Genomic DNA, 16,954 nt, shown 5'->3' with positions numbered 1-16,954 from the left:
TACAGAGAGTAATTACCTTTGCATCTTACGTCTCTCCTGGTGTGTTTATGAAAAGATTAGCTGAACGGATTAAATGAACTGGACGACCCTGAAATTGGATACCTCTCCTTCCCAGGGTCCACATGTTGCTTCACGCAGACACTTTTATTGCAATGAAATATTATCAGCGTGCACTGGCAACCCGTTCCCTCGTTTGTGAATCATAGAGTGCATATCGCAAAGCCACTTAATGTGTAGTTTAGCAGGAGAAAACCCCTGGCTGTAAAGACCCCCCATGACTCACAGACCCTCATTTTGTTGACATGAACGCGGCAGGCGGTGAATCTTTCCATCTGTGTTTAGCAGATAAATTGTCTATCAAAGTGTTTGTGTAACACCAGTTCCTTTCACCCAAAGCAAAGACAAAACCCCATCGAGTGTTACTTCTCCTCCTGTTTTTCATCTATGTGTAATGAGAGATGTGTTTGTGTATTACAACCAAAAGATTTAGCAAATTATTCCTCTTGGATCCATTGGGATAGAATAAGACAGACACCGGCGTGAATTATATCTTCAATAAACATTTACTGAAGAGAAAACAGTTCCATCACTAATTGCTTTTTTGTATTGAGCTGAAGTTGTAATTACTGTTGTTGGCATTATGTGCTAAATATTAATTAAGCAAATAGCTGATTGTTCCTCTGCTTTGAGAGCCCATTTAGTAGGTTAGTGCTTTCAAGGTTAGTTAGTTCACGGTTGCATTAGTTGCTTACTGTTCTCTCTGATTATTTTTTTTGTTGCAGCAACTGTTAAAAATGAGGGAAGAATTAAAAGAGCGGGAGGGAGAGCTGGAGAAGAGTTTGGAGGACAAGCAGCAGCTAAACAACCAAGTCCAGAACCTGAAGGAAGGACTCCAGACGCTGCAAAACTCACGTGCAGTGCAGGTCAGTCTGACAGAAAGCACACTTTGGTCTCAGCTGGGTTTCCTGCGAATGAAGAGACGGGAAGAATTTTTCCTCTGTTTTTTTAAATATTTTTTTTGTGAAAGTTCATTTCTGGGTTGCTCTCGTTGATTGAAAGTGCAAATTATCCAATTTGCACTTTAATATGAGAGAAATTAGTTTCCACACATGAAAGATCTTAAATAAATGAATCATTGATAAACAAAAGGACTTAATGTGACAGTAATGTGGAGTTTTGGGTTGAGAGAATGACTCAATAACTTATTTCAAAGCTCATCAGATGTCCCGAAGTAGCTATTTTGGGTTAAATCTTTATGATATTAATACTGAGGGAAAAGACGTACCGCAGTAAGACAGACATTTTCTAACTTCAATCAGTCTTCTGGATTCCCTTTTTCTCCCAGAGAGCTATTTCATTCTTCTTTAACACAAAGAGTAGTTGACTCCTTAATTTCTAATTTCCCTCTGAAAAATGTTTATGATGCGGTTTTAGAGCTCATAAAATGATTTCCCTTTACTTTAGTCTGCTTATTGTGCCTAATTCATCTGATAGAAAACATAGCAATAATCATTTGAGGGACTATTTGAGTGAGTCCTTTGTGTGTTTTTCAGGTGTTCTTTTTTCTGTCCATCAAAGTTTGTTGTGTTCAAAGTTTTAAAAACCTTCAGACAGTTTGTTTACATAAGCGTGTTCACAACAGTAATAAAGTGAATACATTACAGTGTTGGCTACACTACTGCATATCTTTAGTGCTGACCCAAGGAGTTGATTTATCTATTAGTATGTTGGCAGAAGAAAAAAAACATGAACTTGGGTTTTGAGATGTTGGTCACATAAATTCATTAACTTGATGACTCACCTTTACTCTAACACACCTGTACCCCAAACTGGGAGCGTACTGACCGCAGTCTACTGTAATTAATACTCTGACTATGGAGAAGCACCTCATACAGCACCACTTAAACAAAATCCAAACTATCCCTTTAACAGTCTCAGTTAGATGCTTCGCTTCAAAAGTTGTGTTACTGTCGTTCTACGGGGTGTTTAGTGAAGAAAAACTGTAAAAAACAAAAAGAGGGAATTCTGTATTAAAAAGACTTTTGAAGACATCTTCTTCAGACTGATGAAGCCTCAATTTACCTTCAGATAAACTTTGTAACGTGTATTTGTGCAGAACTATTTTATCCCTCATGACTTCTATGATGTTGTTGGCATGTAAGGAAGCGATTTTTCGATGACCAGAAGCGTAAATGTGAGCAAGTGGGAAAATGCGAACCAAGTGCTCGGTGGAGGATTATGTTTTAGTGAGATCTTAACTCTACATTAAGAACATGTTTAAACTGTGTTGAAAGTAAAACATAGCTGCAGCCTGCCGTCGCTGAAATTTCCATTACAAAAAGTACAAATAATTTAAAATATGTCACATATACACAGTAACGGAACATAATTTATATAAAGTACCCTCCATTATTCATTACATCAAAAAATGTTGCTACCAAAACAAGAACAAGTGTTCTGCTTTTGTTATTGGCCGACTCCTCTGTTCTCACTGCAACCACGTACAATCATTCATTCATTTCCCAACCAGAAACATACTGCGCACGGTCGACTGCAGTCAAATTGGTTCCATATTTTTCTCAGAGTTCCCGTGACATTGACGACCAGCGTCCCCAATCACGTGCTCCAATTCGCGACCATCTTGTCCTGTGGGCTACTGCAGCAGCGGCCGAGATGTCGCGTGATCAATATGTACACACGGCAATAGTGTGATCGCTACAGAAGGAGATATTACAACAGACATCGTGCAGATGTAAACCACCGAGCCGTTATACGAGGCCACATCGTCAGTCGGAGCCACTCCTGCTACATTACTCATCCATCCCAACACCCCATTTGTTATTTGATTGAATGTGTTGCTTACATTAAGGCATGTTTTTCACAACAAAGCCCCATCTGAAATTGATTAGAGTCGAGCTGCTGCACAACAAGAGTTCGCTGCCAAATAATGCTGCGTGATCTACAGTCTTATTAAACTATTTCAACTTTCAAGGGCCATTATTCTCTGTTAGACATGTCACGTATACTAATGTTTCAGGTGTTGTCCCATATTCCCAGGATTCATGCGCTAATGTTTGTTAATGTCCCGCCTGGCCCAGAATAATGAGAGGAAGGGCTGTCATTAAGATGAGCCGCCGGTTCAATCGCCTAGTAAATTGGATAATAATACAAACAAGAGGCTCTTGATCCACGGGGTGGCTCTATGTGTTGTCTGTTGGCTTTAAAATGAACTGCAGGTTTAACACAGAGGTGAAATGGTAATCCTCTAAAGCGCCTCTTCACTCACATCAGCCAGAGTGACAGAGTTGTCAATAGCCCGTAATGGTGATGAGTGTGACTCCAAATGTGTCGCCACCACGGCAAGCCCAGGGAAAATATGCTAATTACAATCCTGTATGTGGGCAAACATGAATCATGAGAGGCAGTCTCATTACAGGGAGAAAGAGAAATCAATTTTGGGGTGTGGGTTTCTCTGAAGATAAGCCGTCGTTTTGTGTTATTTGTCATGTTGAAGAGATCTCTTCATGCCATCAGTTATCCTTCACGGGTCCAATCACAGTGCCTGCTGTCACCGAACATCACTGGATTGACACCGGTGCAGGTCATTGAGGCCACTAACCTGATTACTGTTATGATCAAAACAAACGCAGACTGTCATTTTCTCCATATATATATTTTTAGTGCTGGCACTAATGATTATTTTTCTGATTGATTGATCTGTTGTTCATCTTCATGATGTAAAGGGGCACTTAAACGATTTAGTATTGCATTTCTATGAAGTTGAAGGACTTGCAAGAGACACGGGAAAGTGAACTAGCAGAGGCTGAAATGTCTTGATATTTTAGTCACGCTCCGAAAATGCTCAATGCAACGCAACAGCGTCTTTTCCTTTGACCCTTCCTGCCTGGTGTCCTTAAAACTCCACACCCCAACTTTCTCTATTCAGACTCTCTGACAATGTTTAAGGGTCTTGAGTGCAAGGTTATTCTGTCAATACTTTTGAAAGCTCCCTTCACAGCTGCAGAGGCCATTTCACCGCTGGCACAAGCAGAGTACTCCAACAAGTGATCTAGAGCCTGGAAAATGTCAGAATATTGTGTAAAATGCTCATCATAGTTCCCTCAAAGCCCATCAAAAAAATTGCTTGTTTTGTCCAAGCAACAGTCCAAAACCTATAGATAATTCATTGATCAACTCAAATGTTATAAAGCAGAGAAAAGCAGTAAATACGTCTGTTTAAGAAACTGGAACCAGAGATGTTTGGCTTTTGTGATTAATAAGTGAAACTCAATACATTTGCTGTTGATACTTCAGTGATTACCAACCAGGGGTACAGTTAATAGTGGGATATAATGTTGTGATATAATAACTGTCAAAATACGTTTTCAGCTACCTTAATCCAACTACGCATAAACATTGCTCAGTTTGCTTTGGATTTGACTCAATTTAAGACCAGATGTTGCAAATAAAAGTGTTAAAGCGAGCAAATGAGCCGAACAGCAAAGTAATGGTTGAGTTTAGCTTCTGTCACTCTTGATAGTTGTGTGCAGGCAGCAGAACAGAGAGACTACCTGTCAGGTGACGCGACACAGAGAGGGGACCACTGTACGGGGCTACAGGCCAAACGTTTGAGAAGCGCTGGTCTGATCGAACAATGGAGTAATTATCTCTGCACCAATATAGTCCCAGGAAATCATAACTCACAAAGTCTTTCATTGTTACAAAATGAATAGCTGATGCTTCTTTGTCAATTCTGACTCCAAAAGAGTTAACTATATCCAAATGTAGTTGAGCATCTTTGTTTTTCTTTGTTCAAAGTCAGCACATTTATGGACATTTTTCTAAAAATACACAATGCCTGTATACACACCTGCTCCCCCTCCCTCACCAGTCTGACATTTGCACTTTGCTTTTTCCCCCTCTGTGGCTTCTCATATGTCTCTAATATGCTGCAGCTGGAGACGTCGACGCAGGACGCCAGAGGCAGCGAGGACAACGCTAATCAAACCGGCGTAAGTGGGAAACGGTTGAGCCATCCCCCGCTCCTCTCCAGATATTGCTTTGTGTCCTCATTCTCCCTTCTTCTTTTTCTTCTTCTTCCTCCTCTGACACTCTCACTAACCTCGTCCAGGGACACGACGGATCATTACGGGCCAATCCAGTTCACTGCAACTGCATTTGTCCTTGAATAAATCACCCGGACACAACTGGGCTAGGAAATAAAGCACTCATAAAGTCAAAATGGCTCGCACATGTGCATATGCCTGCACGCCCACACACTATGTTGTGAGTGTTATGGATAGATTAAAAACAGGAAAGGGCCACCAGGCATCTCACACCAGAAGTAGAAATGGTACACACAATGCAATGTGGGACAACAAACAGACAAAAACATTTTTTGCCACCTGTCAGATCTGAAAGAAACAGCTTGATCATCTCTCTCTCTCTCTCTCTCTCTCTCTCTCTCTCTCTCTCTCTCTCTCTCTCTCTCTCTCTCTCTCTCTCTCTCTCTCTCTCTCTTTGTTCTCGTACACTCCTCCCGTCTTTGTGTCTGTGGGCGTGTGTGTGACATGCATTTCATCCCTCTATCATAAATATAGCTGCGGGCAAAAAAAAATTCCTTTGCCTCATTGATTCCCCGTATTAATGTGTTGGTTGGGAAACTTCTGATGTTTTCAGTCATATTCATGTTTGTCTTTTTTTTTTCATGCTTCATTTAAAGTTTATCTTGTTTACTTCTCGTCAGCCACAAATAGTGGCTGGCAGCAGATACCTTTTAACGTAACTGTGTGTGTTTTGTGTGCAGGAAGCCACAGTTTCAACAGTGGTGTCCTGCAGTCAGGAGAAGGAAGCCCCGACGGAGAAGAACCCGCTGAGTCCCGTCCACTCGGAGAGGGAGGCTCTGCTCGTCGGTACGACTCTTGCGTCAATACCACTAAAGTGGAACTTTAGTAAATGCTGTTTTTGAAAAATGTTAACATTTTGAATGGAATTTGGTGAACATAAGTCACTGTTTTTGGCCATAACTCAAGAATTTTTCTGCTAAATATGAGAATGTCACACAAACATCGCATAGGATAAATAGATAAAGCGATACATGTTTTCTGCGGCACTCGGTTTGTAGGAATTTGATTAATTGCACATTTGTAATGCCACGCGTAGGCACAATATGAATCTGGAAATGAAGTTTAAAAACCTGAAATGATGAGCACTTTCAAAGCCTCGGTTAGTTTTAAACAAACTACATCGTACATCTAATTGTCTGAGCATGTCTAAAGTGTTTAAAACCTGCTTCAAATGGCCTCACTGCTGTTCTAGCTGGCCCCAGGCATATATATATATATATATATATATATATATATATATATATATATATATATATATATATATATATATATATATATATATATATATATATCTTTCTCTCTCTCTCTGGGGGCTTTCAGACAGAGAGTGATTGCCTCCATTTTGAATTGGCGCGTCTCCCGGCTAGCTTTTTCATCACTAAAGCTTCTCCTATATTATTGGATCATATTGCTTACTAGTTGCAGAAACATTGTACATCGTGCTCGGCCACATACTCTGATTTTGAAGCTAATGTTGCTTTAGTCATCTGTTGAAGAAGTGCATCATTCAGGGAGCTCTAAAACAGTAAAGTTGGCTCCTGTATTATTTTCCTCACTGTGGGTTTTGTGGTTGCCATCGAGTTGGGAAAGTACATCAGCCATTATAAAAACCTTTGAGATGGCAGCGACCGCTCGCCCTCTTTAGTGTTGTGGAGAGAACTTCAGAGTAAGGGACAAACCCTGCTCACTTTCAGTCACCTGCACACTTCAGCAATTGCTGTATAAAGTGAGCATTATGGTATAATGGTCTGTTTCAAATTGTTGGACACGGCCCCAAACCCATTCACACAAAGTACACAAAGGCACAAAGTGAGTGCATATTCCTAAATATATATGTTATATAAAAATACCATAAAGTAATTGACACAGCAGAAACCTGGGGGCGGGAAGTAAAACGGCGCCGGGTTATTGGTTGCTTTCTGGAGCTGCAGGCATTGTACTTGATGGGTGTTTGAAGGGGAGAAGATAATACGACATTCGCAGAATGGTTGAGAAACGAGGGTCAGAAGGGGCTTCCAGCTCCGTTTTGCTGAGGGCACTTGAGCAGATTACCATGGCATTGTTGAAAACTGGCAGCAGGTGTGAAAGCGACCATTCTTGTGGTGCCTTCAGATACAGCGGGAAGCACAAATGCATGAAAAGTCGGGAGAAATACTCCAACTGAGATTAACTCTTGCTGGAGCAATTTTAAGTTGAAATCTCATCTGCTGCTGTTGAGATGCACATTTGCATGACAATGTAAAGCATAAGCTGAGGCTTCCCATCAGATTCAGAAAAATCTGATGGTCACAGTTTGCCTTTTATCCCGAGTTGGCGGACCCACATGAGGAAATGGGGGCGTAAAATAAAGTTTTGCTTGACTTTTAAGTGTTTGAACGAGATGATCATTTGAATATGTATTGATGATTAATCTGAGGCTTAATACGAGCTCTGACGCTCACTCTACTTCTGGCAATCTGCACACAGGGAGTGGGTGCATGTAATTACAGCAAACGTCTGTATTGATAGTTGGAGAACATGTTCATTGGCTCTTTAAAGGCAAATAACAGACAGCAAAAACATTCCAGTGGGCGTTTTTATGCAAATAAATCAACATGAGATCTACTTGGTATTGTATCTGAATGGACCATTAGACTCACAGTCAGTGAATCAGCTCCAGGGGAGCTTGTTGCTTGTGTTCAAAATGTTGACTTGCCTCCTGCGGGGTGGCAAAAATGAAGCCTTGAAGTAGTCATATCTTCTTAAAAGTCTCGAGTGGCTGTCTAGTATTGAATAGAGTTGGAGCCGGTGGAAGGCTTCGTGTTGTTTCAACTCGTTGCTGTATAGGTGGTAAGTAAGCAGAGGTGGTGGATTATCTCTCTCCTGGCCGTGTCTGTGAGCCGATAGCAGATGGTTTGTTTGAGCTGGGGGAGAGTACGGCTTTGATGAGAGACAACCGCATCAAAGCTGTCATTAAACACTCCCTCTAATCTGGGGCCACAATATGCAGGAGGCTCTTAACAGTACCGGCGCTCCTCCAGAGGAGAGAGGCAGTACATCCGTTTGTCCGTTTGTGACAGAAATTGGAGGTTTGTGACACGTCTCCACTTTTAACATGTTTGCATGACTTCTTTTTTTCTCCCTCCTTCCACTTCAGGCATCATTTCGACGTTCCTGCACGTCCATCCGTTTGGAGCCAGCATCGAGTACATCTGTTCCTACCTGCAGCGTTTGGACACCAAGGTAACCGGCACGCATGAATCAAGACTCGGGCGTAGATTAGCAGCGCCGGGCCTCGGTGTCCCTGTGGATCCGGTGCACCCACACAGACGCTGTGTCAGTCCCCCATACAGAGCTGACACATGGGCTCGCTGTGTGCCAGGGTCCTGCTGCGTAGGAGAGACTCAGCCCCTCGGGGCCTTAGAGGCTCGTAATGCTTTAAGGTGAGGCAGATGCACTTAAAAGGACTAGTTTGATATTTTAGAGCGCAGTATTTATATTCTCATCCAACTCTCCGCCAAGATGTCAAAGTAGCTCTTTGAACAATCAGAATAGGATTGGCTGGATGGGGATTGTGTACCTGTATGCGCTAATCTCATTGACATTAAGATTGTATTTGCAAGAGAGGCCTGACGAGGCATGGGTTAAACAAAATACCCAGAACAAATCTCTTATTAGACCTTTTGTATTTGCACAAAGCCATGGAAAACATGAAGTAACCGTATTTTGTCTGACTGTAACTGGTTAAAATGACACCTGGCAGATTACATCCAATGCAAATAGAGATAATTGTGTGACGGCGAGAATAAAAGGTCCGGCTGTCTTCTGGTGATCATGCTCTCTGCAGCTGCAGTCTGTTTCAGCCAAAGATTGTTTGTGAGTGAAAAGTCATTCTTAACAGCGCTGTGCGTTTGCCAGTTGACTGAGTGGCAACGGTTCTCTCGAAGAAAACGATCCAGCTGATAAGCTTGCACCGATTCACCCTTCAGTATTTGGAGCCAGTAGCTCGTAAAGTACAGCAGGCTGCAGCTCTAAACATTCATAAAGAAAACACTACAAACTGTAGTGTTACTGCTTTGTCGGCCAGGAAAAGGTGTGAACACAAAGGACTATTTGGTAAATGGAGCCGATGCTGAATCTCTAGACTCGAGTACAACAAAGGAAACATTCATAGATGTACAACAATTCTAGTCAGTCACGCAAAAACGCATTTTTAAAAACAGCATCGACTGTTTAGAACCGTTAAACATCTCTAAATCCAAAATATTTCAATAACTTTGTTTTGGGGGAAGTCAAACTTTGAAGAAAGTTTCTCTCACTTTTGTGTCCTGAAATGTCACAGCTGTATGTCTGGCCATTTGTGGCTTGTTGTGTGATTTCCCCCGACGCCAGAACATATTAAAAGTAGATCCTTCATTCTGACACTCAAAGCCAAACACCATCCTTAGTTTCCACTCCGTCTGGCCGAAGCGCAGCTATTTTATCCCCATCTTCTGAGGAGGCATTCTCGACGTGTTATCGCTCTTCACACAAACAAGGCTTTCAAAAGGCCAACTTCCAATGTCACTTATGATCAGTAGCACACAGATTAATGGCCTTTTTTTGCTCCCGACCCGACGAGGAGACCTTCAGGAAAAAAATCGGCAGATATCGCCGCTCCCTTGCTTCTTGCTTACGCAAGAATTAATTAGTCAAAAAAAACTTTGTCTCCTCGTGCACGAGGTTGCCCCAAGAAATGACTGTTCTCTGTAGCAACTCTTCGAATATGCTCATCACCACCTGACTCATTCTCACACATGGAAAGAATAAAGTGTGACCGTCTTCTCTTGTGCCTTTTGGGTTTTTATGTCTCGTGTGTCTGCACGCTAGTGAGCTGATACGTGTGTGTGTGTGTGTATGTGTGTGTGTGTGTGTATGAGAGTGTGAACGTACGCCCACTCTTGTCTGTCTGTGTGCGTATGAGTGTGCCTGTGCATCTGTTGTTCTCACATCGACTCTCCGCTACACACATCAAGCAGCACACAGAGTTTTTGCCAATTTCACTGACGAGTCTCTCCCAACAAGCCCAATCGTCTCTGCTTATCTACCGGCTCCACACACAGCTCCGTGGTCTGTGATGTCACACCAGTCATATCTCCACGGTGGGCCTTAATGCATCCTGACTTCAGCACCGGGCTCCAACAACCTAGTTATTAATGAAAGACACAGCGGGTCGCCTACAGCAGCTCGTACAGAGGGTTTAGACAGTGTCACCTCAGGATTTTAGTTGACTGATGATCCTCGGCCCACCCGAGTGGTGTGAGCCAGATTACGCTTAGTCAGGAGGCAGCTATGCCGTCACACTCTCACTATAAACATAGTCGAGGTGTGAGTGAGAGCAGAGAGGAGGTGTTGTGTGTAAAAGGATAAAGCGTGTATGAACAATGTCCAAAGTTAAGTTATCGGTTGACTTGTCCACAGGCATTTTTATGATAGCAACATGCCCTCCTAACTATTCTTAATGTCAAACATGTGCTAATTAGGAAAGGGGACGTGTAAGGCTTTTGAAAAATTGATCTTAATGTGGTAAAAAATAGACCCGTATACTGTATTTATACAGTACACATATACATCATCAGGCTTTATGTTGATGAACGTAGATCCAGCTGGGATCAAACATTATCTCATGTCCTTAAGGTAAAAAATAAAATTAAATAATTGACGTTTGTGACTTTGCCTCAGCTTAAAGCTGCTATGTGTAGGCTTCAGTGGCATCTAGTGGTGAGGTTGCAGACTGCATCCGACTGAATACCCCTCCGCTCACTCCCCTTTGAAGCGTGTGGGGGAGATACGGTGGGGGAGAGAAGGCTCTTTCTGGATCCAGTGTTTGGTTTGTCCATTCTGGGCCACCATAGAAACATGGCGGACTCCGTGAAGAGGACCTGCTCCGTATGTGGATACAAAGCTAACGAAAACACAACAATTCTTAGTTTCAGGTGATGAGACACAAGTGAAAAAGTAGTTGGGAAAATGATATTCCATTTCTGCCCAAAAAAATCCCCCTAAATCCTCCACACTGTTCCTCAGCATGTAAACAATCTTTCCTGTTGGAAGGCCTCACGTTTTGATGTTGAACAAGCATCAGGCTCGTCTCGATAACACAGGCGCTGGTTGCGGAGGTGATGTGCTGGAGCTCCGCGCTGCTGCTTTGTTAGACGCCTTTTGAAGCAGACAACCTGTCAACATAGTTACTTCATTTGGAGGCGTTTGCTTCGATCGCTCACCCTCACGGGGAGTGTGCACTAGCTCCACTTTAAAATTCACTTCATTAATGCCAACAAAGTTTTTCAAAAGTCAATGAAAGTACCATAGTCCATTTTGTCAACAGACAAGGTCGGAAGATGATTAAAATTGAATGAAACGCTGGCAGCGGCAGCCGAGTCACTGGTGACATTCTGCAAACCAGAGAGAGCCGTGTCTGTATTTTAAGATCTGATTTGCATTCATACAGGAATAAAGTTTTATTTTTCTAATCTCCGAGGCAAAATAGCAACTTGAAGATGGATCGACTTGGTGTGTATTAGTTGGTTCCTTTTTCCAATGCTGTGTGTTTCTGCAGATCAACACCGGTGAGGTGGAGGCTCTTCTCTCTCGGCTGCCCTGCACCTTCAGACAGGAGCTGACCGGCGTCGGAGCCAGTCTGGAGAAACGCTGGAACTTCTGCGGCTTCCAGGGCATCAAGAGCACGTAGACTCTGCGGGGTCACGGACGGGACCAGACGACACGGGGGACACTGTAAAGATGTGAAAGACACAGTATAAAGCCCACAAATATCAAGGACGGTGAACTGTACCTGACTGTACGAGGTCACGGAAGACTGAGCGCAGATCTCAGATGAGGAGGGAATGTTACGGCATTTCAGGGACTCTGCGGGTGGCAGAGATGTACAAACGCAGCATTTCCATGGTTTACGTGAATGTTGACACCAAACCGCCCTGGCGAAATCTTCATGAGCTTAAACTCTGTGTCTGCAAAATATTATTAGACATAACGACTCTCCAGGATTTACAGAAGACCACCGGTTCCTACAGTCACTGGATTATTGTGTAGTACTGGCCCACATGGGCCGGGTGTAGTGCTGCCTGAGCTCCGCGTGAGCAGCCGGGACTGCGCGGCCAGAAGGAGGCGGATCAGAGTCTCACCGAACACTGAAGCCTCCGAACCCTTTGGCCTCCCTCGCTTCTCCTTTTGCCCTTCCTGGTTTGTAAAATAGATTAAAAAAAAGGATATATTTCTTCATTTTCTGTAAAGGCTGTCAACAGTTGCATAGAATCATTTGTTGTAATACACTGTAAATGCTTGGATGATATTTTTGATTATAAAAAGACGTTTGAATATATAAATATGCTTGAAGTAATTATTGTATTACATATGACGGTCTGGTTTTAAAATAAGTGCGTGTGGTTTTACTGCCATACAAACCTGACACACACAAACACAAATGGTCAACATCTACATTATTTTTTTCTGTCTACCTTTCTCTCCTCTTAGTAGTTGCACTCAGGGCTTATTTGCCAACCTTACATAAGGCCATTTGTGTCTTTCAGAAGCAGATGAAGCGGCTCTCAGCTTGGCTGAAGGCACGGCACAGCAGCATCGCACTTTTCTGGGAAACACACCTCGGGGATCATGTAATGATGTCTAATTGGTGTGAGCCGGTTGTTGTGCGCCGTTGCTACTGTGATGCTTACGCAGAGTGTGTCTGTGTGAGCGCTACTTTCCAGGATCCGTATATTTCGTGGTTAAACTCCTCTATCTTTACCAGATAGCGAGCTCTGGCCCCCAGAACTGGAGGTTCCTCCCAAAAGCCCAGTCAAGCGTTCTTAATGGCCTCCACTGGGTTATTCTCCTCCCTTGTTGCTCCGAGAAATAAAGATTTATTATTACACACGATTTGCGCTCGTCGGCCTCCTCCGTCTCCCACAGCCACTGCATTTGAAAAATTAGCGTTCATGCACTCGTCACCGTACTACTCCTTGTACCTGAATTAATAATGGGGGATGAGTATATTTTGCCTACGAGCTTCTACAAGGTTTTCCCTTCACTCTGCACGTATCTATTATTAACGGCTTCCCTTTGAACGGGAAGAGGGTTTTGTGGGTAATCCGGGATCTGTCTTGGGAGTGGGATTGTTTCCGTGTCAAATACAGTTTGTGACCTCCAAGCCACTTTGTTTGTCGGCCGCTGTCGAGCGTGATTAGGAAAGAGGGCGACTGCAGTGCGTTGCTTTTATATATCGTCATATAAAGCAAAGATAAGGGGCCGTCTCTCTCTTATTGTTCGACATTTTCCACACTGATGTTCCTGATGGGCGAGGAACCGCAAATCCATACTTTTCTGCTTCTGCCTGCGTGATGGCACACGTGTGAGAGGCGCTGCCCGTGTGGAGTCGTGCACCGCTACCCTTCCTCTCCACACCGAGGGACTGAATCTCAGCAGAGCAACCCGGATGACTAACTCCAGCAGACCTCACAACAGCCTCTCCTCTCTCACTCATTAGGTTTCTCTCTTGCTCTCCCGAACACAAACAAAACACTAATATGGTGCATTATTTTCTTTCAGAAGCTGCTTTCTGCCTCTCGTTTCCTCCCAACTGAGTTGCCGTTCCTACGCACTGATTGACTGCAGGCACTCGCAATTTATCTCTTTTGCAGCTGTTTGTGTGTGTGAGCCCACACGCGCACAAACGCGCTCGTGGATGTGCATCAGATTCTCAGGCGTCACACGAGGAGGTAAACACAGACTAATTAAATCCAGCAGCAGTCCCCGGTGAATGCCGCTCTCCATTCACTGTTGTCTTCTCATCACTGCGACACAGTGAGGAGCCTCCTCATTAATTCAATTCAAGGTGCAGGCAAGCCAAAGCCACGCGGGGGAGTGATTTACCTCCCTAGGACGGCTCCCACCTTGTGAAGTCACCGGGAGAGATGTTTGAAGATGTTAAACTTTAGCAAACACTCAGCCGGAATTGTTAATTTAAGGTCACACGTCATTTTCTTCGAATGAGTTGGTGGATCCATCACTCTTAAGAGGTATAATTGGACGTGAGGAGATAACCGGGTTCTTTCGGGTGATGCTCGAGATACCCTTAATTACCTTTTTCCTCCCATGTTGCATCCTGGAGGCATCTACTTAATTATGATTATCGCCTCCCTTGAGCGTGCAGGTGAGAGGATGCTGGCTCTGCACGCGGCTCACGTGGTCCATAATAAGAAAGCGATCGCTTCACAACGTGGATGAGGAGAACGCCGAGGGAGATCGCTCCCCAGGCTGGTTGACCATGGACCAACGGCTGTGCAGTTGAGGTCGGACCGTCTTCCGCTGATGAATCTCAACAGATCTAGATGGAGCTCAGAAAGCTCGTTGACGTGATGTGATGAGTCAACAGCTCCTCCTACTGAGCGCCCGAGCAGCTACACCTCCCCCCCCTATGAGTCAGCCCGCGGGCCAGCACCGGGGGTGATTTGCATTGACAGCGGGTGTATGGCCACAGCGCTAGGGGACATGTTCCTGCAGGTTTCTATCCCAATAAATCTCCATGGTCTTCATTAGTTTAGGCATGCATAAAAGCTACTGAAATGTACTCCACTTCCATGGTGCCGATGCTGCAGCACCGAGATGCAGCAGCAGCTCCAGAAACATTTGCCTGCAGGCGCTTGGAACGACATCTGAGGAACCAACAACTATGGAATACTAAACCCAGAACTAAAGAGATTTATATTTCTTTGAGGATTATTAGTTTGGCAGGTACCAAATCATGTTGTGCACAATGTTTTTTTGTTTACTGCATTTCGGTATGCTAGCAGAATTGCATGCACTTTTAGCCTGAATGAATGGTAAGTGTTGGAATAATTGCTTTACACTGTTCTCCAGGACGCCCGGGCACAGGATTGATGACACACGGAGCGTCTTACTGTTTAATTCAGTGTCTCTGTCGCTCTGCTTCTTTCTATCTCCAATACTGTCAATCTTCATACAAAGTATGAAAGCACGGCGGCGATGCCCATCAGGTATTTTTCCCCACTGAGCGGACTCTGCCTCATGAAACACTCAGACCCTCCAGGTGAGAGGAGGGGTAAAGAGGGGAAGTCTCTCTCTGTACTTTTGGGAAATGTATTCATGGGCTACTTCACACCAAAAAGAAGAAGAAACCTTGTCTGTTTCATACTGTGCACTCTGAGGAGATGTTCTGGCCGAAGACCTTGCTGCCTTTGGGTCCGGCAGTGGCCCATTAGTTGGTGAAACCAGTGAGCGTGATCAGTGTTTGATCTGAAATGCCAGACCATTTCAGGCTCATGCCAGGTTGAATGAGATAGTGAAACTCTCCTAATGAGCGACGGCCACTCTTCATGCTGTTATGAATCGAGTGACCTTTTACCAAAAAAAAAGAATTGCTTTGCACAGACGGCAATTATCTGCACGGTGGAAACTTATTTGAGCAAAGTTTATGTTGGGGTATGAGAAGCGGTCGGGTCAGCGTCAGCTCTCTCGTGTAAAGGTTCTGTCCTGAGACACTGGTTTTAAGTATTCATTATGTTTGGCAGCAATGAGCTGGCAAAGCATCCTCATGTGTGGTTTGCAGCTAAATTATTGTGGAATTTAATTATGTCCTTGTTGGACTGCAAACACCTGGAGGCCTGCAGCCACCTGAGGAGGTAAGTAGCATACACAAGCACTGTGGGCCGGGGCCCAAAGTGCTGCAGCGCTTCCTAAGCCAGGTTTGTGTCCATGAAGTAAATACACGAGATAATAGGAGTTGGCGAGATGAATAAAATCCTCTATCACGCCGTTAGACATTCTTTACTACTATCGTATGATGGCAAATTAAGGAAAAACAGGTGGGAAAGTATTTTTATCACGTTAAATGCCTAAGAAATAGTAAAAGTAATAGTGCCGCTATTTATAGAGCACCTTTAAAAACAGAGTTTAGGGATTGCTTTGACACACAAAGCAGCAAGAGAAAAACAAGCAAATAAAACGACAGGAAGCTGAACAGTGAGGCCAACAAAGCAAGACAAACTAGAGGAAGAGAGAAAACCTTATAAAACGCTTCAAAGGATGAAGCAATAAAACCAAAACATAAACTAAGAAATAGGATAAACACAGTTAAAATAACAAATTAGTCAAATCAAGCAGTAAAGTGACGACATCACATGAAAGGCGGTCTAAAATGGGTTTAAGGAAGTGAGTTAAAAGCTGATTATAACATTCATTCAGAGAATATGTCTGTTATAAATCAGCCATGATTTTGACTTCTAAACACAGATAAAGTTATGACATCTGACATTATAATCTACCATAATGTGGTAAATTCTTTGTGGGCTCGCATTGTGCTTTTGAGTTATTGAGTACCTTGAGATTTAATAAAACTATACTGTAATTTTTTTTTTTTTTCTTGTGCATCTAAACTTGTTATACTTCATCATCTCTTATGTTATTTTTATCATAATTTGCTGGATATCAAACCAAAGTCTGTCAGACTGAAAGAACACACAATTAATTTGGCTCCAGAGGTAGAAATGGAGCTTAAGTAGTAGTTCATGAAGGAAGACCCTCCACTACGGGTTATTCATTTATCTCAGTTGAATCGCATGGCGTAGCGGCTGAGCTGGGCGGCGTCCCCGTGTAAGCAACCAGACGCGTCACTGTCTCTAAGCCAATCGTATCGTCGCTGTCAAAGTTTAAATGTGTGCTCTGCTGCTGTCAGCTGTCATTCGCAGCAAACAAAGGCGACCCTCCTCCACCCCAGTCACCACCAGGCAGCAGCCAATCTTCTTCATCCTCAGTCATCGCTGGACGACAGCAACTCT

General features: G+C 43.5%; 1 protein-coding gene across 7 annotated transcripts in view; it reads left to right on the top strand.

Moving 5' to 3' along the window:
• enox2 (ecto-NOX disulfide-thiol exchanger 2) overlaps positions 1-12,487 on the top strand; it is a 154,095-nt gene extending 141,608 nt beyond the window's left edge. For all 7 annotated transcript variants that reach the window (XM_068592438.1, XM_068592453.1, XM_068592421.1 and 4 more), the window contains 5 exons: positions 783-923; positions 4,956-5,012; positions 5,807-5,912; positions 8,263-8,348; positions 11,704-12,487. In XM_068592438.1, the coding sequence (XP_068448539.1) occupies positions 783-923; positions 4,956-5,012; positions 5,807-5,912; positions 8,263-8,348; positions 11,704-11,835 (522 nt within the window). In that variant the 3' untranslated portion in view covers positions 11,836-12,487. The remainder of the gene's footprint in view (positions 1-782; positions 924-4,955; positions 5,013-5,806; positions 5,913-8,262; positions 8,349-11,703) is intronic.
• The last annotated feature ends 4,467 nt before the right edge of the window (positions 12,488-16,954 follow it).

This window comes from Clinocottus analis, unplaced genomic scaffold, assembly GCF_023055335.1.
Source record: "Clinocottus analis isolate CAN_PGR_092001 unplaced genomic scaffold, fCliAna1.0.p SCAF_10, whole genome shotgun sequence".
Classification (NCBI taxonomy): domain Eukaryota; kingdom Metazoa; phylum Chordata; class Actinopteri; order Perciformes; family Cottidae; genus Clinocottus; species Clinocottus analis.
Note: the sequence above shows the minus strand (reverse complement) of the source record. Positions and strands in the feature narration are given on the sequence as shown.